The following is a 16,638-nucleotide window of genomic DNA, read 5'->3' as shown; positions in this document are numbered from 1 at the left end:
TCCCCTCCGGACGAAAAACAATGCTTTGACATCCCTGCTCTAAATCACTCATAGTACAGGCGGCAGGGTAGCCTAGAGCATTGGACTAGTAACCGGAAGGTTGCAAGTTCAAACCCCCGAGCTGACAAGGTACAAATCTGTTGTTCTGCCCCTGATCAGGCAGTTAACCCACTGTTCCTAGGCTGCCATTGTAAATAACAATTTGTTCTTAACTGACTTGCCTAGTTAAATAAAGGTTAAAAAAAACACATTTATACACTCAATCACACACAATAGAATAAAACAGTGTATTGCAATGTAAGTACGCGTTGTTACTCTTTTTTTTAAATTGAATTATGGAACATATCAAGGGTGGAACTCGATTCCCATAGTGCACTACTTTTTATGGGTCCTGGTCAAAAGAAGTGCACTATAAAGGGACTAGGGTGCCATTTGGGACACACTATACTTTCTGCTCAGTACAGAGGGTAGTATAGTGGAGGTGTATGCAGAGTTTTATTTTCTGAAGCATGCAGGGAATCATTTGTCATGCTTTTTCCCCCTTCCAGGACTTTGCTCTTAAGACAGTCAAGGAAACTCATGAGTTTTGGAAGTCGCTGATCTCCAAAAAGACCAACGCTGGAGAACTGAACTGGTGAGACTGAGATATAGATTTACAATCTCTGTGTAATAGGCTGTCAGTGATGCGGATGCATTGCTACGAAGACAAGTAAAAACAAACAACGATAAAACAATATAAGACGGTTTAGTTCAGTCAATGGCTTGTTTTTACTAAAACAGTTCTATTTGTGTTTTTACAGAGTCTTCTCAACTAAAACAGTTCTATTTGTGTTTTTACAGAGTCTTCTCAACTAAGACAGTTCTATTTGTGTTTTTACAGTCTTCTCAACTAAAACAGTTCTATTTGTGTTTTTACAGAGTCTTCTCAACTAAAACAGTTCTATTTGTGTTTTTACAGAGTCTTTGTCACGTTCTGACCTCTATTTCCTTTGTTTTGCATTTATTTAGTATGGTCAGGGCGTGAGTTGGGTGGGCAGTCTATGTTTGTTTTTCTATGTTTTGGGGCAGTTCTATGTTTTCGGCCTAGTATGGTTCTCAATCAGAGGCAGGTGTCATTAGTTGTCTCTGATTGAGAATCATACTTAGGTAGCCTGGGTTTCACTGTTTGTTTGTGGGTGATTGTTCCTGTTTTTGTGTTTGCACCAGACAGGGCTGTTTTGAGTTCTCACGTTTCTTGTTTTGTTTTCGTTAGTTTGTTCATGTATAGTGTCGTCAATAAATACAATGAACAACCACCACGCTGCGCTTTGGTCCGCCTTTACTTCACAAGAGGAGAACCGTTACAGAATCACCCACCCCAACAGGACCAAGCGGTGTGGTAATGGGCAACGGAGAAAGCAGCAGCAGGAGCAGCGCGAGGAGGTATGGACATGGGAGGACGTTATGGACAGCAATGGCATGGGTTATACTACTTGGGAGGAGATCGACAGGTGGGCGGCCGACCCAGGGAGAGTGCCGGAGCCCGCCTGGGATTCGATGGAGCAGTGCGCGGAAGGCTATCAGAGAATGGAGTTGGCGAAGCAGGCACGGTGGCGCGGAAGGAAGCCCGAGAGGCAGCCCCAAAAATGTATTGGGGGGGGGCTAACAGGGAGTATGGCTACGCCAGGTAGGAGACCTGGGCAGACTCCCTGTGCTTACCGGGGGGCTAGAGAGACCGGACAGGCACCGTGTTATGCAGTGGTGCGCACGGTGTCTCCAGTGCGGGTGCATAGCCCGGTGCGGTATATTCCAGCTCCGCGTGTCGGCCGGGCTAGATTGAGCGTCGAGCCTAATGCCATGAAGCCGGCTCTACGCAGCTGGTCCCCAGTGCGTCTCCTTGGGCCGGCTTACATGGTACCAGCCTTGCGCTCGGTGTCTCCGGTTCGCCTGCATAGCCCAGTGCGGGCTATTCCACCACGCCGCACTGGCAGGGCGACCGTGAGCATTCAACCAGGTAAGGTTGGGCAGGCTCGGTGCTCAAGAGCTCCAGTGCGCCTGCACGGTCCGGTCTTTCCAGTACCACCTCCACACCCCAGCCCTCCGGTAGCAGCTCCCCGCACAAGGCTTCCTGTGCGTGTCCTCGGCCCAGTACCACCAGTGCCAGCACCACGCATCAGGCCTACAGTGCGCCTCGCCTGTCCAGCACTACCAGAGCCTTCCTCCTCTCCAGCGCTGCCGGAGTCTCCCGCCTGTTCGGCGCTAGGAGAGCTACTCAGCCCAGCGCCGCCAGCGCCGCCCGTCTGCCCAGCGCCATCTGAGCCGCCCGTCTGCCCAGCGCCATCTGAGCCGCCCGTCTGCCCAGCGCCATCTGAGCCGCCCGTCTGCCCAACGCCGCCAGCGCCGCCCGTCTGCCCAGCGCCGCCAGTGCCGCCCGTCTGCCCAGTGCCGCCAGTGCCGCCCGTCTGCCCAGCGCCGCCAGTGCCGCCCGTCTGCCCAGCGCCGCCAGTGCCGCCCGTCTGCCCAGCGCCGCCAGTGCCGCCCGTCTGCCAGGAGCCGCCAGTGCCGCCCGTCTGCCAGGAGCCGCCAGTGCCGCCCGTCAGCCAGGAGCCGCCAGTGCCGCCCGTCAGCCAGGAGCCGCCAGTGCCGCCCGTCAGCCAGGGGCCGCCAGTGCCTCCCGTCAGCCAGGGGCCGCCAGTGCCGCCCGTCAGCCAGGGGCCGCCAGTGCCGCCCGTCAGCCAGGGGCCGCCAGTGCCGCCAGTCAGCCAGGGGCCGCCAGTGCCGCCAGTCAGCCAGGGGCCGCCAGTGCCGCCCGTCAGCCAGGGGCCGCCAGTGCCGCCAGTCAGCCAGGGGCCGCCAGTCAATCAGGGGCCGCCAGTCAGCCAGGGGCCGCCAGTGCCGCCAGTCAGCCAGGGGCCGCTAGAGCCCCTCCGCCCGGAGCAGCTGCCCCTCTGTCCCGAGCTGCTGCCCCTCTGTCCCGAGCTGCTGCCGCCCCTCTGTCCCGAGCTGCTGCCGCCCCTCGGTCCCGAGCAGCTGCCGCCCCTCTGTCCCGAGCAGCTGCCGCCCCTCTGTCCCGAGCAGCTGCCGCCCCTCTGTCCCGAGCAGCTGCTTCACCTCTGTCCCGAGCTGCCCCTCTGTCCCAAGCAGCCCCTCTGTCCAGTGGGGTCATTGAGAGGGGTGGGCATGGTGAGTAAGCCACGGAGGCGGACAATAAGGCGGACTAAGACAATGGCGAAGTGGGGTCCGCGTCCCGCGCCAGAGCCGCCACCGCGGACAGACGCCCACCCAGACCCTCCCCTATAGGTTTAGGTTTTGCGGCCGGAGTCCGCACCTTTGGGGGGGGGTACTGTCACGTTCTGACCTCTATTTCCTTTGTTTTGCATTTATTTAGTATGGTCAGGGCGTGAGTTGGGTGGGCAGTCTATGTTTGTTTTTCTATGTTTTGGGGCAGTTCTATGTTTTCGGCCTAGTATGGTTCTCAATCAGAGGCAGGTGTCATTAGTTGTCTCTGATTGAGAATCATACTTAGGTAGCCTGGGTTTCACTGTTTGTTTGTGGGTGATTGTTCCTGTTTTTGTGTTTGCACCAGACAGGGCTGTTTTGAGTTCTCACGTTTCTTGTTTTGTTTTCGTTAGTTTGTTCATGTATAGTGTCGTCAATAAATACAATGAACAACCACCACGCTGCGCTTTGGTCCGCCTTTACTTCACAAGAGGAGAACCGTTACAGTCTTCTCAACTAAAACAGTTATATTTGTGTTTTTACAGAGTCTTCTCAACTAAAACAGTTATATTTGTGTTTTTACAGAGGCATCCCTTTCTTCTCAACTAAAACAGTTATATTTGTGTTTTTACAAAGTCTTCTCAACTAAAACAGTTCTATTTGTGTTTTTACAGAGGCATCCCTTTCTTCTCAACTAAAACAGTTATATTTGCGTTTTTACAGAGGCATCCATTTCTTCTCAACTAAAACAGTTATATTTGTGTTTTTCTCCCTCTTCTGTTTCTTGGAACACTGATCCAGTACCAACACTTGTGTCACAGACAGTCCATTCTGCTGTTCCACTACTGATGCTAAGGCTGTTGATGCCGTGAGTTCCTTTCACTTATCAAACTATTTGGCTTATCCTACTAAAACAGCTTAGCTGTAATATTAATGTGTGCTTGATAAGTAATATTGATAATAATGATATTGTCTTGTAGGCATGTGTTTTTGGCCCTGAAGACCCTATTCCAAGTGCAGGTGTGTATTTATTTTGTTAGTTAATTCCATTGGTATGTGCTTTGACGTGAAATTAATCTTATTTAAATTCAATACACCTGTGATTTATTTACTAAATATCTCTATCTATATATCTATATATTCAACTTTATTGGATTTCACACTTACAATGGAACGTTTTTCTACTTCTTTTCTCAGTTGACAAATGGTTCTATGTCTAAGTGAACTGACCCAGAAAGAAGAGCCTTCAGATTGGACCAAAATGTTTTCTCACCTGAACGGAAGACTATACTTAAATGACAGAAAACACGTGTAGTATAATTACAGTTTCCCATTTTTAGTATGAATTGTGATTGATGCTTGTCCTCTTAGCATGACAAGTACTCAACCAAGTAAGCCTGTTCTTTATGTTTATTATATTTCTCAAATGTGTAACAATGTGACCTTTATAGTCCTTTATAAACCTCTGCAGTTTGCCGTGTCTTGCATCATGTTGTTTGATACTGAAATCGGAAAATTGTCATAAATCTTCAAATAAATACCATCAGCACATCCCCCTCCTCCGGTTCTGAACACGGTCTTTACTCGTATCTAGTGGTCCTGTATCACAACACAAGCCCTTATAGCAGACAGAAGAAAAGCTGTTTGAACCGGTGTGTTGAATAAAATCGGTTTCCTTGAAGTTGGCTCTTACCCGGGAATCACACCGTGAAAAGAACTGCTGAAGAATCACTCCATCCAACACTCCTCCACTGCCAAGAGGAAACGATGGGAGCTACTAGATGCAATGTCTAAATATAATGCAGAGGATGTGAGGTATTTTATGGGAAAGGTAGGTGAAAGGTGAACGCCGTAAACCCTATTTATTTGCACCCCATTATTTCTATCTCTACTTTGCACATTATTCCACTGCAAATCTACCATTCCAGTGTTTTACTTGCTATATTGTATTTACTTCACCACCATGGCCTTTTTTTGTTTGCCTCTACCTCACCTCATTTGCTCACATTGTACATAGACTTATTTTTCTACTGTATTATTGACTGTATGTTTGTTTTACGCCATGTGTAACTCTGTGTTGTTTTATGTGTCGAACTGCTTTGCTTTATCTTGGCCAGGTCGCAATTGTAAATGAGAACTTGTTCTCAACTTGCCCAACTGGTTAAATAAAGGTGAAATAAAATGTAAAAAAATATAAAAATGCAATATACTCCCGCACAGCAGGCGGCGCTAGTGCGCCACCGGGGTGGTTAGGAAGTTCCCGAAGTCACGTCGAAGAACAATACAATCAGCTGTTCGTTGATCGAATCCGCAAAAACAATCTAACCAAAGCTGTCATTGTCGACAGGGACAGGTAAGCTTTTGGCAGCTTTATTACAAATATTCAGTCATTTATATAGTTACATAAGGTTACGTGTGTTCCGTCATACATTTACTTCGAAAGGGAGAGCTGTGTGTCTGTCTTAAGAGTCCTTAGTCCACATGAGGCCAGGATTTCAGATAAGCTGATAGCCACGTAGCCGAGATAGCAAGCTAAGTTAGCGATCAGCTGGTGCTAACTAATAGCATGCTAGGATAAGAAAATACTTGTAATTGTTGTTGATAAACCTAAAGCTGGCTAGCATCAGTAGCAAGTGCATTTGTGTGAAGAGAGCCTGTAGGTATCAATATAGTCATGATGCAAATGTAAAAAATACTGCTGATCCAGTGAGACAAGTTGATCCCGTCTTGACAAGTTGTCAGTGTGCTAACTAGCTAGATAACTTCCCGATTGTTTTCTTTCTTAGGCAAAGACCAGTGAAATGTCATTCCTCTTTGATTGGCTCTACAGAGGCTTTAGTGGTGTGCTACAGTTTTTAGGTAATCTCTGATTTCACGTCAATGACTTCAAATATATTATCAGCAGGGTGGGTATAATGTATTATCGGCAGGGTGGGTATAATGTATTATCAGTAGGGTGGGTATAATGTATTATCAGTAGGGTGGGCAGGGTGGGTATAATGTATTATCAGTAGGTTGGGTACAATGTATTATCGGCAGGGTGGGTATAATGTATTATCGGCAGGGTGGGTATAATGTATTATCAGCAGGGTGGGTATAATGTATTGTCGGCAGGGTGGGTATAATGTATTATCAGTAGGGTGGGCAGGGTGGGTATAATGTATTATCAGCAGGGTAGGCAGGGTGGGTATAATGTATTATCGGTAGGGTGGGTATAATGTATTATCAGTAGGGTGGGTATAATGTATTATCAGTAGGGTGGGTATAATGTATTATCAGTAGGGTGGGTATAATGTATTATCAGTAGGGTGGGTATAATGTATTATCGTCAGGGTGGGTATAATGTATTATCGGCAGGGTGGGTATAATGTATTATCAGTAGGGTGGGCAGGGTGGGTATAATGTATTATCGGCAGGGTGGGTATAATGTATTATCGGCAGGGTGGGTATAATGTATTATCGGTAGGGTGGGTGTAATGTATTATCAGTAGGGTGGGTATAATGTATTATCAGTAGGGTGGGTATAATGTATTATCAGTAGGGTGGGTATAATGTATTATCAGCAGGGTGGGTATAATGTATTATCAGTAGGGTGGGTATAATGTATTATCAGTAGAGTGGGTATAATGTATTATCAGTAGGGTGGGTATAATGTATTATCGGCAGGGTGGGTATAATGTATTATCAGTAGGGTGGGTATAATGTATTATCAGTAGAGTGGGTATAATGTATTATCAGTAGGGTGGGTATAATGTATTATCGGCAGGGTGGGTATAATGTATTATCAGTAGGGTGGGTATAATGTATTATCAGTAGAGTGGGCAGGGTGGGTATAATGTATTATCAGTAGGGTGGGTATAATGTATTATCAGTAGAGTGGGTATAATGTATTATCAGTAGGGTGGGTATAATGTATTATCGGCAGGGTGGGTATAATGTATTATCAGTAGGGTGGGTATAATGTATTATCAGTAGGGTGGGTATAATGTATTATCAGCAGGGTGGGTATAATGTATTATCAGTAGGGTGGGTATAATGTATTATCAGTAGAGTGGGTATAATGTATTATCAGTAGAGTGGGTATAATGTATTATCAGTAGGGTGGGTATAATGTATTATCAGTAGAGTGGGTGTAATGTGTGTTACGTTCCACCTAGAATCTGTTCCAAAAAACGCTGTAAATATCAAGGATGCCCACAAACAACGAATACCAAGTAGCATGATCAATTCACCTGGCTAACTAGCTGCCGAATTAGGCATCAACTCGCCACGTAGCTTATTCTTAATGTTTGTTTGTAGGCTACCAGAGTGTGGACAGACATTTGTCGGAATAAACGTGGTGAGTGAAAAACGTAACAAAATAGCCCACCCTCTCTACCCGGTATCGTATTCTGCCGCTATACAACTTTATATACGTTGTTTGTGGGCATCCTTGTTATTTTACAAAGTTTTTGGAACAGATTCCTGTTGGAGCGTTCCACACATGATACCCACCCTGATCAGTATAGTACTGCACGTCACAATGAGTGGTGGTGTGTTTTTACAACTCAAAAAGTTGAATTAACTTGTCAATGTACTTTCCCAGGGTTGTACAAAAAATCTGGAAAGTTGGTTTTCCTGGGGTTGGATAATGCTGGTAAAACAACCCTGTTGCATATGCTGAAAGATGACCGACTTGGACAGCATGTGCCCACGTTGCATCCAAGTAGGCAGCATCATCTCAAACTACTTCATTGTGTTGTTTTTACTTCCCAATAACGGCAGTGAATACAATGTCAGTCGTTTTTTTTAAATGTGTTTTGTTTCTCCCTGAAGCATCGGAAGAGTTGACGATAGCTGGAATGACATTCACCACGTTTGATCTGGGCGGCCACGTACAAGGTAAGAGTTCGGCCTAACTAAGTTGGACACTGCGTCTTTCTAGGGTTTGGTCAGCATCTTGACTCATTACATTGTCTTTCTAGGGTTTGTTCAGCATCTTGACTCATTACATCATGTCTTTCTAGGGTTTGGTCAGCATCTTGACACATTACCTCATGTGCTACATCTTCTGTCTCTTTCACAGCTAGAAGAGTTTGGAAGAACTACCTGCCGGCTATCAATGGAGTTGTCTTTCTGGTTGACTGTGCCGACCACGACCGCCTTACAGAATCCAAGATCGAACTTGATGTAAGTCATTTCCACTGCACACAATGGGCCTAATTTATCAACATTCATTGTGAAAAATGCATACACAAAACCCACGTGTTGAGGCAGCCCAGTTGAGGCAGGTTACACCAGGACACACAACAAACATTCTCACTGTCCCATCTGTCTCATTACTCAACCTCTTTCCTGTGTGTGTGTGTGTGTGTGTGTGTTCAGGCTCTGTTAGCAGATGAGACCATCCTCTCTGTGCCTGTGCTGGTCCTGGGTAACAAGATAGACCGTCCTGAAGCCATCAGTGAAGGGGGACTGAGAGAGGCGTTCGTTCTCGATGGACAATGCACTGGAAAGGTAAGCGTAGAGATGTAGCCTATGGAATTTGTATCATCATTATTATTATTGTATCATTATTATTAGTATTGTATCATTATTATATTATCATTATCGTTTTTTTTAAAGTCCATTTCAGATGAGTGTGTAACACAACTAACGTGTGTGTGTGTGTGTATCTGAATGTGTGTGTGTGTGGTACAGTATTCACGTTCTTTAGATATGCTGTAGAAAATGTTAGTGGTACTCCGGTCTATTTTCACCTCATTTATCACCTGATTTACTTAACAAAAGCCCCATCTCAATAGGTGGTCCGGGCACATTGCCCTTCGGAAGTTATTCAGACCACTCAACATTTTTCCACACTTCCACTGAGCCTTTCCTCATCAAGCTACACACAATACCATATAATGACAAAAGCAAAAACAGGTTTTTAGAAATTTGGGCAAATTCATATATATATATATATATATTTTTTAAGTATAAGTATTCAGACCCTTTACTCAGTACTTTGTTGAATCAGTGATCACAGCCTCCAGTCTTCTTGGATATGACATTACAAGCTTGGCACACCTGAATTTGGTGTTTGATGCTGCCACCACCATGCTTCACCATAGGGATGGTGCCAGTTTTCCTCCAGACGTGACGCTTGGCATTCAGGCCAAAGAGTTCAATCTTGGTTTCATCAGACCAGAGAATCTTGTTTCTCATGGTCAGTCTCTTTAGGTGCCTTTTGGCAAACTCTAAGCGGGCTGTCATGTGCCTTTTACTGAGGACTGGCATCCTTCTGGCCACTCTGCCATAAAAGCCTCATTGGTGGAGTGCTGCAGAGATGGTTGTCCTTCTGGAAGGTTCTCCCTTCTCCACAGAGGAACTCTGGAGCTCAGTCAGAGTAACCATTGGGTTCTTGGTCACCTCCCTGACCGAGGCCCTTCTCCCCTGATTGCTCAGTTTTGCCTGGATGGCCAGCTCTGGGAAGAGTCTTGGTGGTTCCAAACTTCTTCCGTTTACGAATGATGGTGGCCACTGTGTTCTTGGGGACCTTCAATGCTGCAGACATTTTTTGGTACCCTTCCCCAGATCTGTGCCTCGACACAATCCTGTCTCGGAGCTCTACGGATAATTCCTTCAAACTCATGGCTTGGTTTTTTTGCTCTCTGACATGCACTGTCAACTGTGGGACCTTTTATATAGACAGGTGTGTGTCTTTCCAAACCATGTCCAATCAATTGAATTTACCACAGGGGAACTCCAATCAACTTGTAGAAACATCTCAAGGATGATCAATGGAAACAGGATGCACCTGAGCTCAATTTCCGAGTCTCATATCAAAGGGTCTGAATATTTATGGAAATAAGGGTCGGAATACTTCTGGAAATAAGGGTCTGAATACTTCTGGAAATAAGGGTCTGAATACTTCTGGAAATAAGGGTCTGAATACTTCTGGAAATAAGGGTCTGAATACTTCTGGAAATAAGGGTCTGAATACTTCTGGAAATAAGGGTCTGAATACTTCTGGAAATAAGGGTCTGAATACTTCTGGAAATAAGGGTCTGAATACTTATGGAAATAAGGGTCTGAATACTTCTGGAAATAAGGGTCTGAATACTTCTGGAAATAAGTTTATTATTTGGATTATTTTTATATAAATTTGCTAAAATGTTTGAACCTGTTGCTTTATTATGCCGTGTTGTGTGTAGATGGATGAGGAAAACAAATAATTCAATACATTGTAGAATAAGGCTGTAACCTAACAATGTGGAAAAAGTCAAGGTGTCTGAATAGTTTCTGAATGCTCTGTATGACATGGCACAAGTGGGTAAAACCATTATTCTTCTTATTTAATTTAACCTTAAGTGTGTGTACATTACTATATTTAGACTTGGGATAATGTTTTTCAGCAGAAAAAAAAGGTGAAGTTGCTGGAGTGGTCTTTTATAACAGCTTGTTCCTGTTGTTCTTCTCCAGGGTAACGTGTCGTTGAAGGATCTGCAGGCACGACCTCTGGAGATTTTCATGTGCAGTGTCCTGAAGAAGCAGGGCTATGGAGATGGCTTCAGGTGGCTGGCACAATACATCGACTGACATCTAGGCAGCGGTTCTTTTACTAAACGGACTCCCATCTTTCTGGGGGGAATGAAGAGGATAAGCTATCAAATGAAATGGCCCATATCGTCCCCCCCAACCCCATGTGGAAAGATGTGAAGCTCCCAATAATCAGCTTTCTGATTGAGTACATCTGTCAATTTCAGCATTAATTGGTCAGTTTTAAAGGTTTCTATCTATGCAAACTTTTAAAAGTGGTTCATGGTCACAAGATTCAAGATGGGTTTGCGTGTAAGTCCATTAGTTAAGTATAACGTCGACCCGTTCTCTGGCATGTAAAATTAGAGTATCCGATTCTACCCCAACAGATTTGATCATAGCTGCAATTCAAGCTACAGTATACGGCAGATGTACCAATGTAGAACCTTTATAAGGTATACTGTGAACTTTTTAAATTATTTCTGAAAAATGAAGGACCAAGCGGTTTTTAAATGAAATAGATTATAAATGATAAGGATATTTATGTGAAAGGTGGCGGTACAAATGCTTGTACATAGCAGTCCTACCTAGAATAAGATGTTCTTATCACTAAGAGGACATGAAAGAGGATAGATAGACTGAGCAGGATTATTCCAACAGACCCAAGTTCCAATCACATCGAATAGAACGTCATCTAAAGTTTAGGGGCGGAGTCCATTTGACCTGATTCTGTTTCTATACATGGCGTGTATATCCCAAATGGCAGCATATTGACTATATAGTGCACTACTTTAGAGAACCCATACTTTCTATGCCCCCCCACCCCCCGGTCAAAAGTAGTGCACTAAATAGGGAATAGGGTGCCAACCCTGATCAAAAGTAGAGCACTAAATAGGGAATAGGGTGCCAACCCTGATCAAAAGTAGTGCACTAAATAGGGAATAGGGTGCCAACCCTGATCCAAAGTCGTGCACTAAATAGGAAATAGGGTGCCAACCCTGGTCAAAAGTAGTGCACTAAATAGGGAATAGGGTTGACATTTGGTACGCGTCCCGGGGGTTTGAGATCAATTGTAATGGTCCACGCAGCTATTGCCTTCAATGCACTCAGCCAAAGACGTATGCAAACTATTTTGCAAGTGACTTTGGGATGTTTACATATAATAGACCTGGGGGGGGGGGGGGGGTTATAGTAGGTGATGTAATGTTTGTCCTACTACAGTTTAATGAATGAATGGCTATAGTGCCATGATATGCAGGTACGTTGTAACAGGCCAGAACAAGAGACCGCCATTGCCATCATTCCATGGTATGCAGCAATAAAGCGGAATGACCATCAGTGGCCACTGCAATGCTAATCTTAACAAAAAAAGGCTATGCTACTCTACTAACACAGCTCTGGCAGAGGTTTCGTTGAAAAATATAGATAATGGTCCCTTTTTCAATCAAGTCTGGTTTAAAAATAGATATTTGGGCCCTATTCGATCAAGGCTGGTTTAAAAAATATATCCCACTTGCATGCTTTGAGTGACGTACTACTCAAGGAAACACCAGATAGCCTGGGCACCAGTTTGAATAGGGCTCTTGGTCCATGCCCTTTCCTGTTCGCAGACCTGGGTCGTGTTCATTAGGCACCAAACGGATGAAAATGGACTGAAACGGCACTTGGACAATGGGCACACTCATTTTCGTTTTCAGTTGCAAAATGTTTTAAAATGTTTTCCGTTGCAGGCCCTAAAATGAACACGTCCCAGATATTTCTAGTAGAGGTCGACTGATTATGATTTTTCAATGCCGATACCGATTATTGGAGGACCAAAAAAGCCGATACCGATTAATCGGCCGATTTATAAAAATAAAATAAAAAGTATTTTTGTAATAATGACAATTACAACAATACTGAATGAACACTTATTTTAACTTAATATAATACATCAATAAAATCAATTTAGCCTCAAGTAAATAATGAAACATGTTCAATTTGGTTTAAATCATGCAAAAACAAAGTGTTGGAGAAGAAAGTAAAAGTGCAATATGTGCCATGTAAGAAAGCTAATGTTTAAGTTCCTTGCTAAGAACATGAGAACATATGAAAGCTGGTGGTTCCTTTTAACATGAGTCTTCAATATTCCCAGGTAAGAAGTTTTAGGTTGTAGTTTTTATAGGAATTATAGGACTATTTCTCTCTCTACCATTTGTATTTCATTAACCTTTGACTATTGGATGTTCTTATAGGCACTTTAGCATTGCCAGTGTAACAGTATAGCTTCCGTCCCGCTCCTCGCTCCTCCCTGGGCTCGAACCAGCAACACAACGACAACAGCCACCCTCGAAGCAGCGTTACCCACGCAGAGCAAGGGGAACAACTACTAGAAGTCTCAGAGCGAGTGACGTTTGAAACGCTATTAGCGCGCGCTAACTAGCTAGCCATTTCACATCGGTTACACCCGCCTCATCTCGGGAGTTGATAGGCTTGAAGTCATAAACAGCGCAATGCTTGACGCACAACGAAGAGCTGCTGGCAAAACGCACGAGTATGCTGTTTGAATGAATGTCTACACGCCTGCTTCTGCCTATCACCACTCAGTCAGATACTTAGATACTTGTATGCGTGTATGCTCAGTCAGATTATAAATACTAGATATCTAGTAATATCAACCATGTGTAGTTAACTAGTGATTATGATTGATTGTTTTTTACAAGATAAGTTTAATGCTAGCTAGCAACTTACCCTGGCTTACTGCATTCGCATAAAAGGCAGTCTCCTTGTGGAGGCAGGTCGTTATTGCGTTGGACTAGTCAACTGTAAAGTTGCAAGATTGGATCCCCCGAGCTGACAGGTGAAAATCTGTCGTTCTGCCCCTGAACAAGGCAGTTAACCCACCGTTTCTAGGCCATCATTGAAAATAAGAATGTGTTCTTAAACTGACTTGCCTAGTTAAATAAAGGTCTACTTTTTTTATTTTATTTTTTTAATCGGCAAATCGGCGCCCAAAAATACAGATTTTCATAACAATCTGAAACTTGAAATCGTCCCTAATTAATCGGCCATTCCGATTAATCGGCCGACCTCTAATTTCTAGGCCTACTAGTAAATCTTCTTTGTCATTCTAAGCCTCTGTCATTTGCAACATTTCTTATTATCTTGATGTCAATTTAATTTGAATCTGAAATGGCCATCACTGACATATTTTAGTTGATTTATTATTTATTATCAGAATGAACTAATGGGAACCGGTACTTCCAGCCACGTAGGCTAATACTGCCTTATAGTTTAAATAGAGGGGGAATGTTTCGGCAGTCTGATTCAGCCTTTTGATCATCTACCTGTCACATTTCCTGTCTGCTGTGTAGGTCATTTATTGAAATGATTTATGATGTCCGTGATGTGAAGTATTGGCTTTGTGATTCAGACAAATCTGTGGTTGAAGTGCTGCAGGTACTCCTTGACTATCAGTACAATGATATGAGAGTACGTCTGTAGCTCTGAATCTCTGGGAATAACAGCCTTTATATCAGCCAGCCTTGGGCTCAGTTCCATTTCAATTCAGGAACTAAACTGATATTCGCATTTATTCTCAAAGCTTTTTAATGAGGGAAAAATTTAATTGGACTTTCAGTTTCCTACCTGAATTTAAATGAAACTGACCCCCAACGCTGTATATCAGTATTTGACTATTGAGCACCATTAGCGTTTCTGTATTCATTGTAAATAATGTAAAATGGAGATGGTCTCTTTCTTTGTACAATTCATTATCCTGGAGCTGACAAAACACACAGGTTGTATCCCAAATAACACCCTATTACCTTCATAGTGCACTGCTTTTGACCAAAGCCCTATTTGACCCTGGTCCAATGTAGTGCACTATAAAGTATAGGTTGCCATTTGGCACATAGACATTATTACTGGATGTACTTATGATAACTCAGATCATTTTAATGTGAGAAATTCCATAAATATTTTTAACAATCATTCCTCACTTGTCATGTTTTGTTGTAAGGCTGTAAAGATTAAATTGCAAATGCTACACATCCACACTTCTAATCTACATGTGATAATAAAGTATGTTTGAGATGAGCAGTATTTGCAAATACTGTATAACTGCACCATTAACTCTAAATATAATCTTCGGTACAGGGCTGTTATCATGCAACTTCCAAAGAGTGCATCATAGCATATCTCTACCCTCTCCTTTAGGTTTTATTATTTTTGAGTATTGTTGGTGATGTATCTTAGTCTCCTTTAGGTTTTATATCAGAGTATTGTTGGTGATGTAGCTCAGTCTCCTTTAGGTTGTATATCAGAGTATTGTTGGTGATGTAGCTCAGTCTCCTTTAGGTGTATATCAGAGTATTGTTGGTGATGTAGCTCAGTCTCCTTTAGGTTGTATATCAGAGTATTGTTGGTGATGTAGCTCAGTCTCCTTTATGTGTATATCAGAGTATTGTTGGTGATGTATCTCAGTCTCCTTTAGGTTTATATCAGAGTATTGTTGGGGATGTAGCTTGGTCTCCTTTAGGTTTATATCAGAGTATTGTTGGGGATGTAGCTTGGTCTCCTTTAGGTTTATATCAGAGTATTGTTGGTGATGTAGCTCAGTCTCCTTTATGTTTATATCAGAGTATTGTTGATGTAGCTTAGTCTCATTTGGGTTTATATCAGAGTATTGTTTGTGCTGTAGTTCAGTCTCCTTTAGGTTTATATCAGAGTATTGTTGGTGCTGTAGCTCAGCCTCCTTTACGTTTTATAGCAGAGTATTGTTTTCTGGATGTATCTTGGTCTTTAGGTTTTACATCAAGAGTATTGTTGGTGATGTAGCTCAGCCTCCTTTAGGGTTTTATCAGAGTATTTTTGGGGATGTAGCTCGGTCTTTAGGTTTTATATCAAAGTATTGTTGGTGATGTAGAGTCCCAAATGGCACCCTATTCTTTATAAAGTGACCATTTGGGATGCAGACAAAGGTGGCAAATGGCACTTTGAGCCTGTAGGCCTACATTATTGATCTGCTTCCAGAGTGGTGTCCTCTTCTGCCTGAGCTAGGTTCGGAACCACTGAGCTAGGTTCGGAACCACTGAGCTAGGGTCGGAACCACTGAGCTAGGGTCGGAACCACTGAGCTAGGGTCGGGACCACTGAGCTAGGGTCGGTACCACTGACCTATGGTCGGGACCACTGAGCTAGGGTCGGGACCACTGAGCTAGGGTCGAGATTATGACCGATGGTCGGGACCACTGACCTATGGTCGAGACCACTGAGCTAGGGTCGAGATTATGACCGATGGTCGGGACCACTGAGCTAGGGTCGGTACCACTGACCTATGGTCGGTACCACTGAGCTAGGGTCGGAACCACTGAGCTAGGGTCGGGACCACTGAGCTAGGGTCGGGACCACTGAGCTAGGGTCGAGATTATGACCGATGGTCGGGACCACTGAGCTATGGTCGAGACCACTGAGCTAGGGTCGGGACCACTGAGCTAGGGTCGGGACCACTGAGCTAGGTTCGGGACCACTGAGCTAGGGGCGAGACCACTGAGCTAGGGGCGAGACCACTGAGCTAGGGTCGGGACCACTGAGCTATGGTCGGGACCACTGACCTATGGTCGGGACCACTGACCTATGGTCGGGACCACTGAGCTAGGGTCGGGACCACTGACCTATGGTCGAGACCACTGAGCTAGGGTCGAGATTATGACCGATGGTCGGGACCACTGAGCTATGGTCGAGACCACTGAGCTAGGGTCGGGACCACTGAGCTAGGGTCGGGACCACTGAGCTAGGGTCGGGACCACTGAGCTATGGTCGGGACCACTGAGCTAGGGTCGGGACCACTTAGCTAGGGTCGGGACCACTTAGCTAGGGTCGGAACCACTGAGCTAGGGTCGGAACCACTGAGCTAGGGTCGGAACCACTGAGCTAGGGTCGGGACCACTGAGCTAGGGTC

General features: G+C 44.4%; 2 protein-coding genes across 4 annotated transcripts in view; both read left to right on the top strand.

Moving 5' to 3' along the window:
- Window positions 1–4,482, top strand: part of LOC139418104 (inorganic pyrophosphatase-like) — a 13,523-nt gene extending 9,041 nt beyond the window's left edge. The window contains exons 8-11 of the mRNA XM_071167299.1: window positions 549–634; window positions 4,000–4,066; window positions 4,179–4,218; window positions 4,396–4,482. Of these exons, the coding sequence (XP_071023400.1) occupies window positions 549–634; window positions 4,000–4,066; window positions 4,179–4,218; window positions 4,396–4,418 (216 nt within the window). The 3' untranslated portion in view covers window positions 4,419–4,482. The remainder of the gene's footprint in view (window positions 1–548; window positions 635–3,999; window positions 4,067–4,178; window positions 4,219–4,395) is intronic.
- A 969-nt stretch (window positions 4,483–5,451) lies between these two features.
- Window positions 5,452–14,670, top strand: LOC139413582 (small COPII coat GTPase SAR1B-like). 3 transcript variants are annotated; one of them, XR_011634815.1, is made up of 8 exons: window positions 5,464–5,551; window positions 5,985–6,057; window positions 7,784–7,903; window positions 8,014–8,079; window positions 8,264–8,367; window positions 8,563–8,694; window positions 10,642–11,644; window positions 11,687–14,670. XR_011634815.1 is itself a non-coding variant. In XM_071161107.1 (7 exons), the coding sequence occupies exons 2-7, from the start codon at window positions 6,000–6,002 to the stop codon at window positions 10,756–10,758; spliced, it is 597 nt and encodes a 198-aa protein (XP_071017208.1). In that variant the 5' UTR covers window positions 5,452–5,551; window positions 5,985–5,999; the 3' UTR covers window positions 10,759–14,670. The 3 variants fall into 3 exon arrangements, 2 of the variants coding, with proteins under 2 accessions (XP_071017208.1, XP_071017220.1); XM_071161107.1 differs by having other exon boundaries at window positions 5,452–5,551; window positions 10,642–14,670; XM_071161119.1 differs by lacking the exon at window positions 11,687–14,670 and having other exon boundaries at window positions 7,784–7,834; window positions 10,642–10,998.
- The last annotated feature ends 1,968 nt before the right edge of the window (window positions 14,671–16,638 follow it).

The sequence above is a fragment of the Oncorhynchus clarkii genome, chromosome 1, assembly GCF_045791955.1.
Source record: "Oncorhynchus clarkii lewisi isolate Uvic-CL-2024 chromosome 1, UVic_Ocla_1.0, whole genome shotgun sequence".
NCBI classification, from domain to species: Eukaryota; Metazoa; Chordata; class Actinopteri; order Salmoniformes; family Salmonidae; genus Oncorhynchus; species Oncorhynchus clarkii.
The sequence above is the reverse complement of the archived record's forward strand: the minus strand, read 5'-3'. Positions and strand labels throughout refer to the sequence as shown.

Excerpts from the sequence above, each read along its gene's own strand:
- LOC139413582 (XM_071161107.1), top strand. The coding sequence starts at position 6,000 with ATGTCATTCCTCTTTGATTGGCTCTACAGAGGCTTTAGTGGTGTGCTA. Across the intron at positions 6,058-7,783 it reads TGGTGTGCTACAGTTTTTAG|GGTTGTACAAAAAATCTGGA; the intron begins GTAATCTCTGAT and ends GTACTTTCCCAG. Across the intron at positions 8,368-8,562 it reads AATCCAAGATCGAACTTGAT|GCTCTGTTAGCAGATGAGAC; the intron begins GTAAGTCATTTC and ends GTGTGTGTTCAG.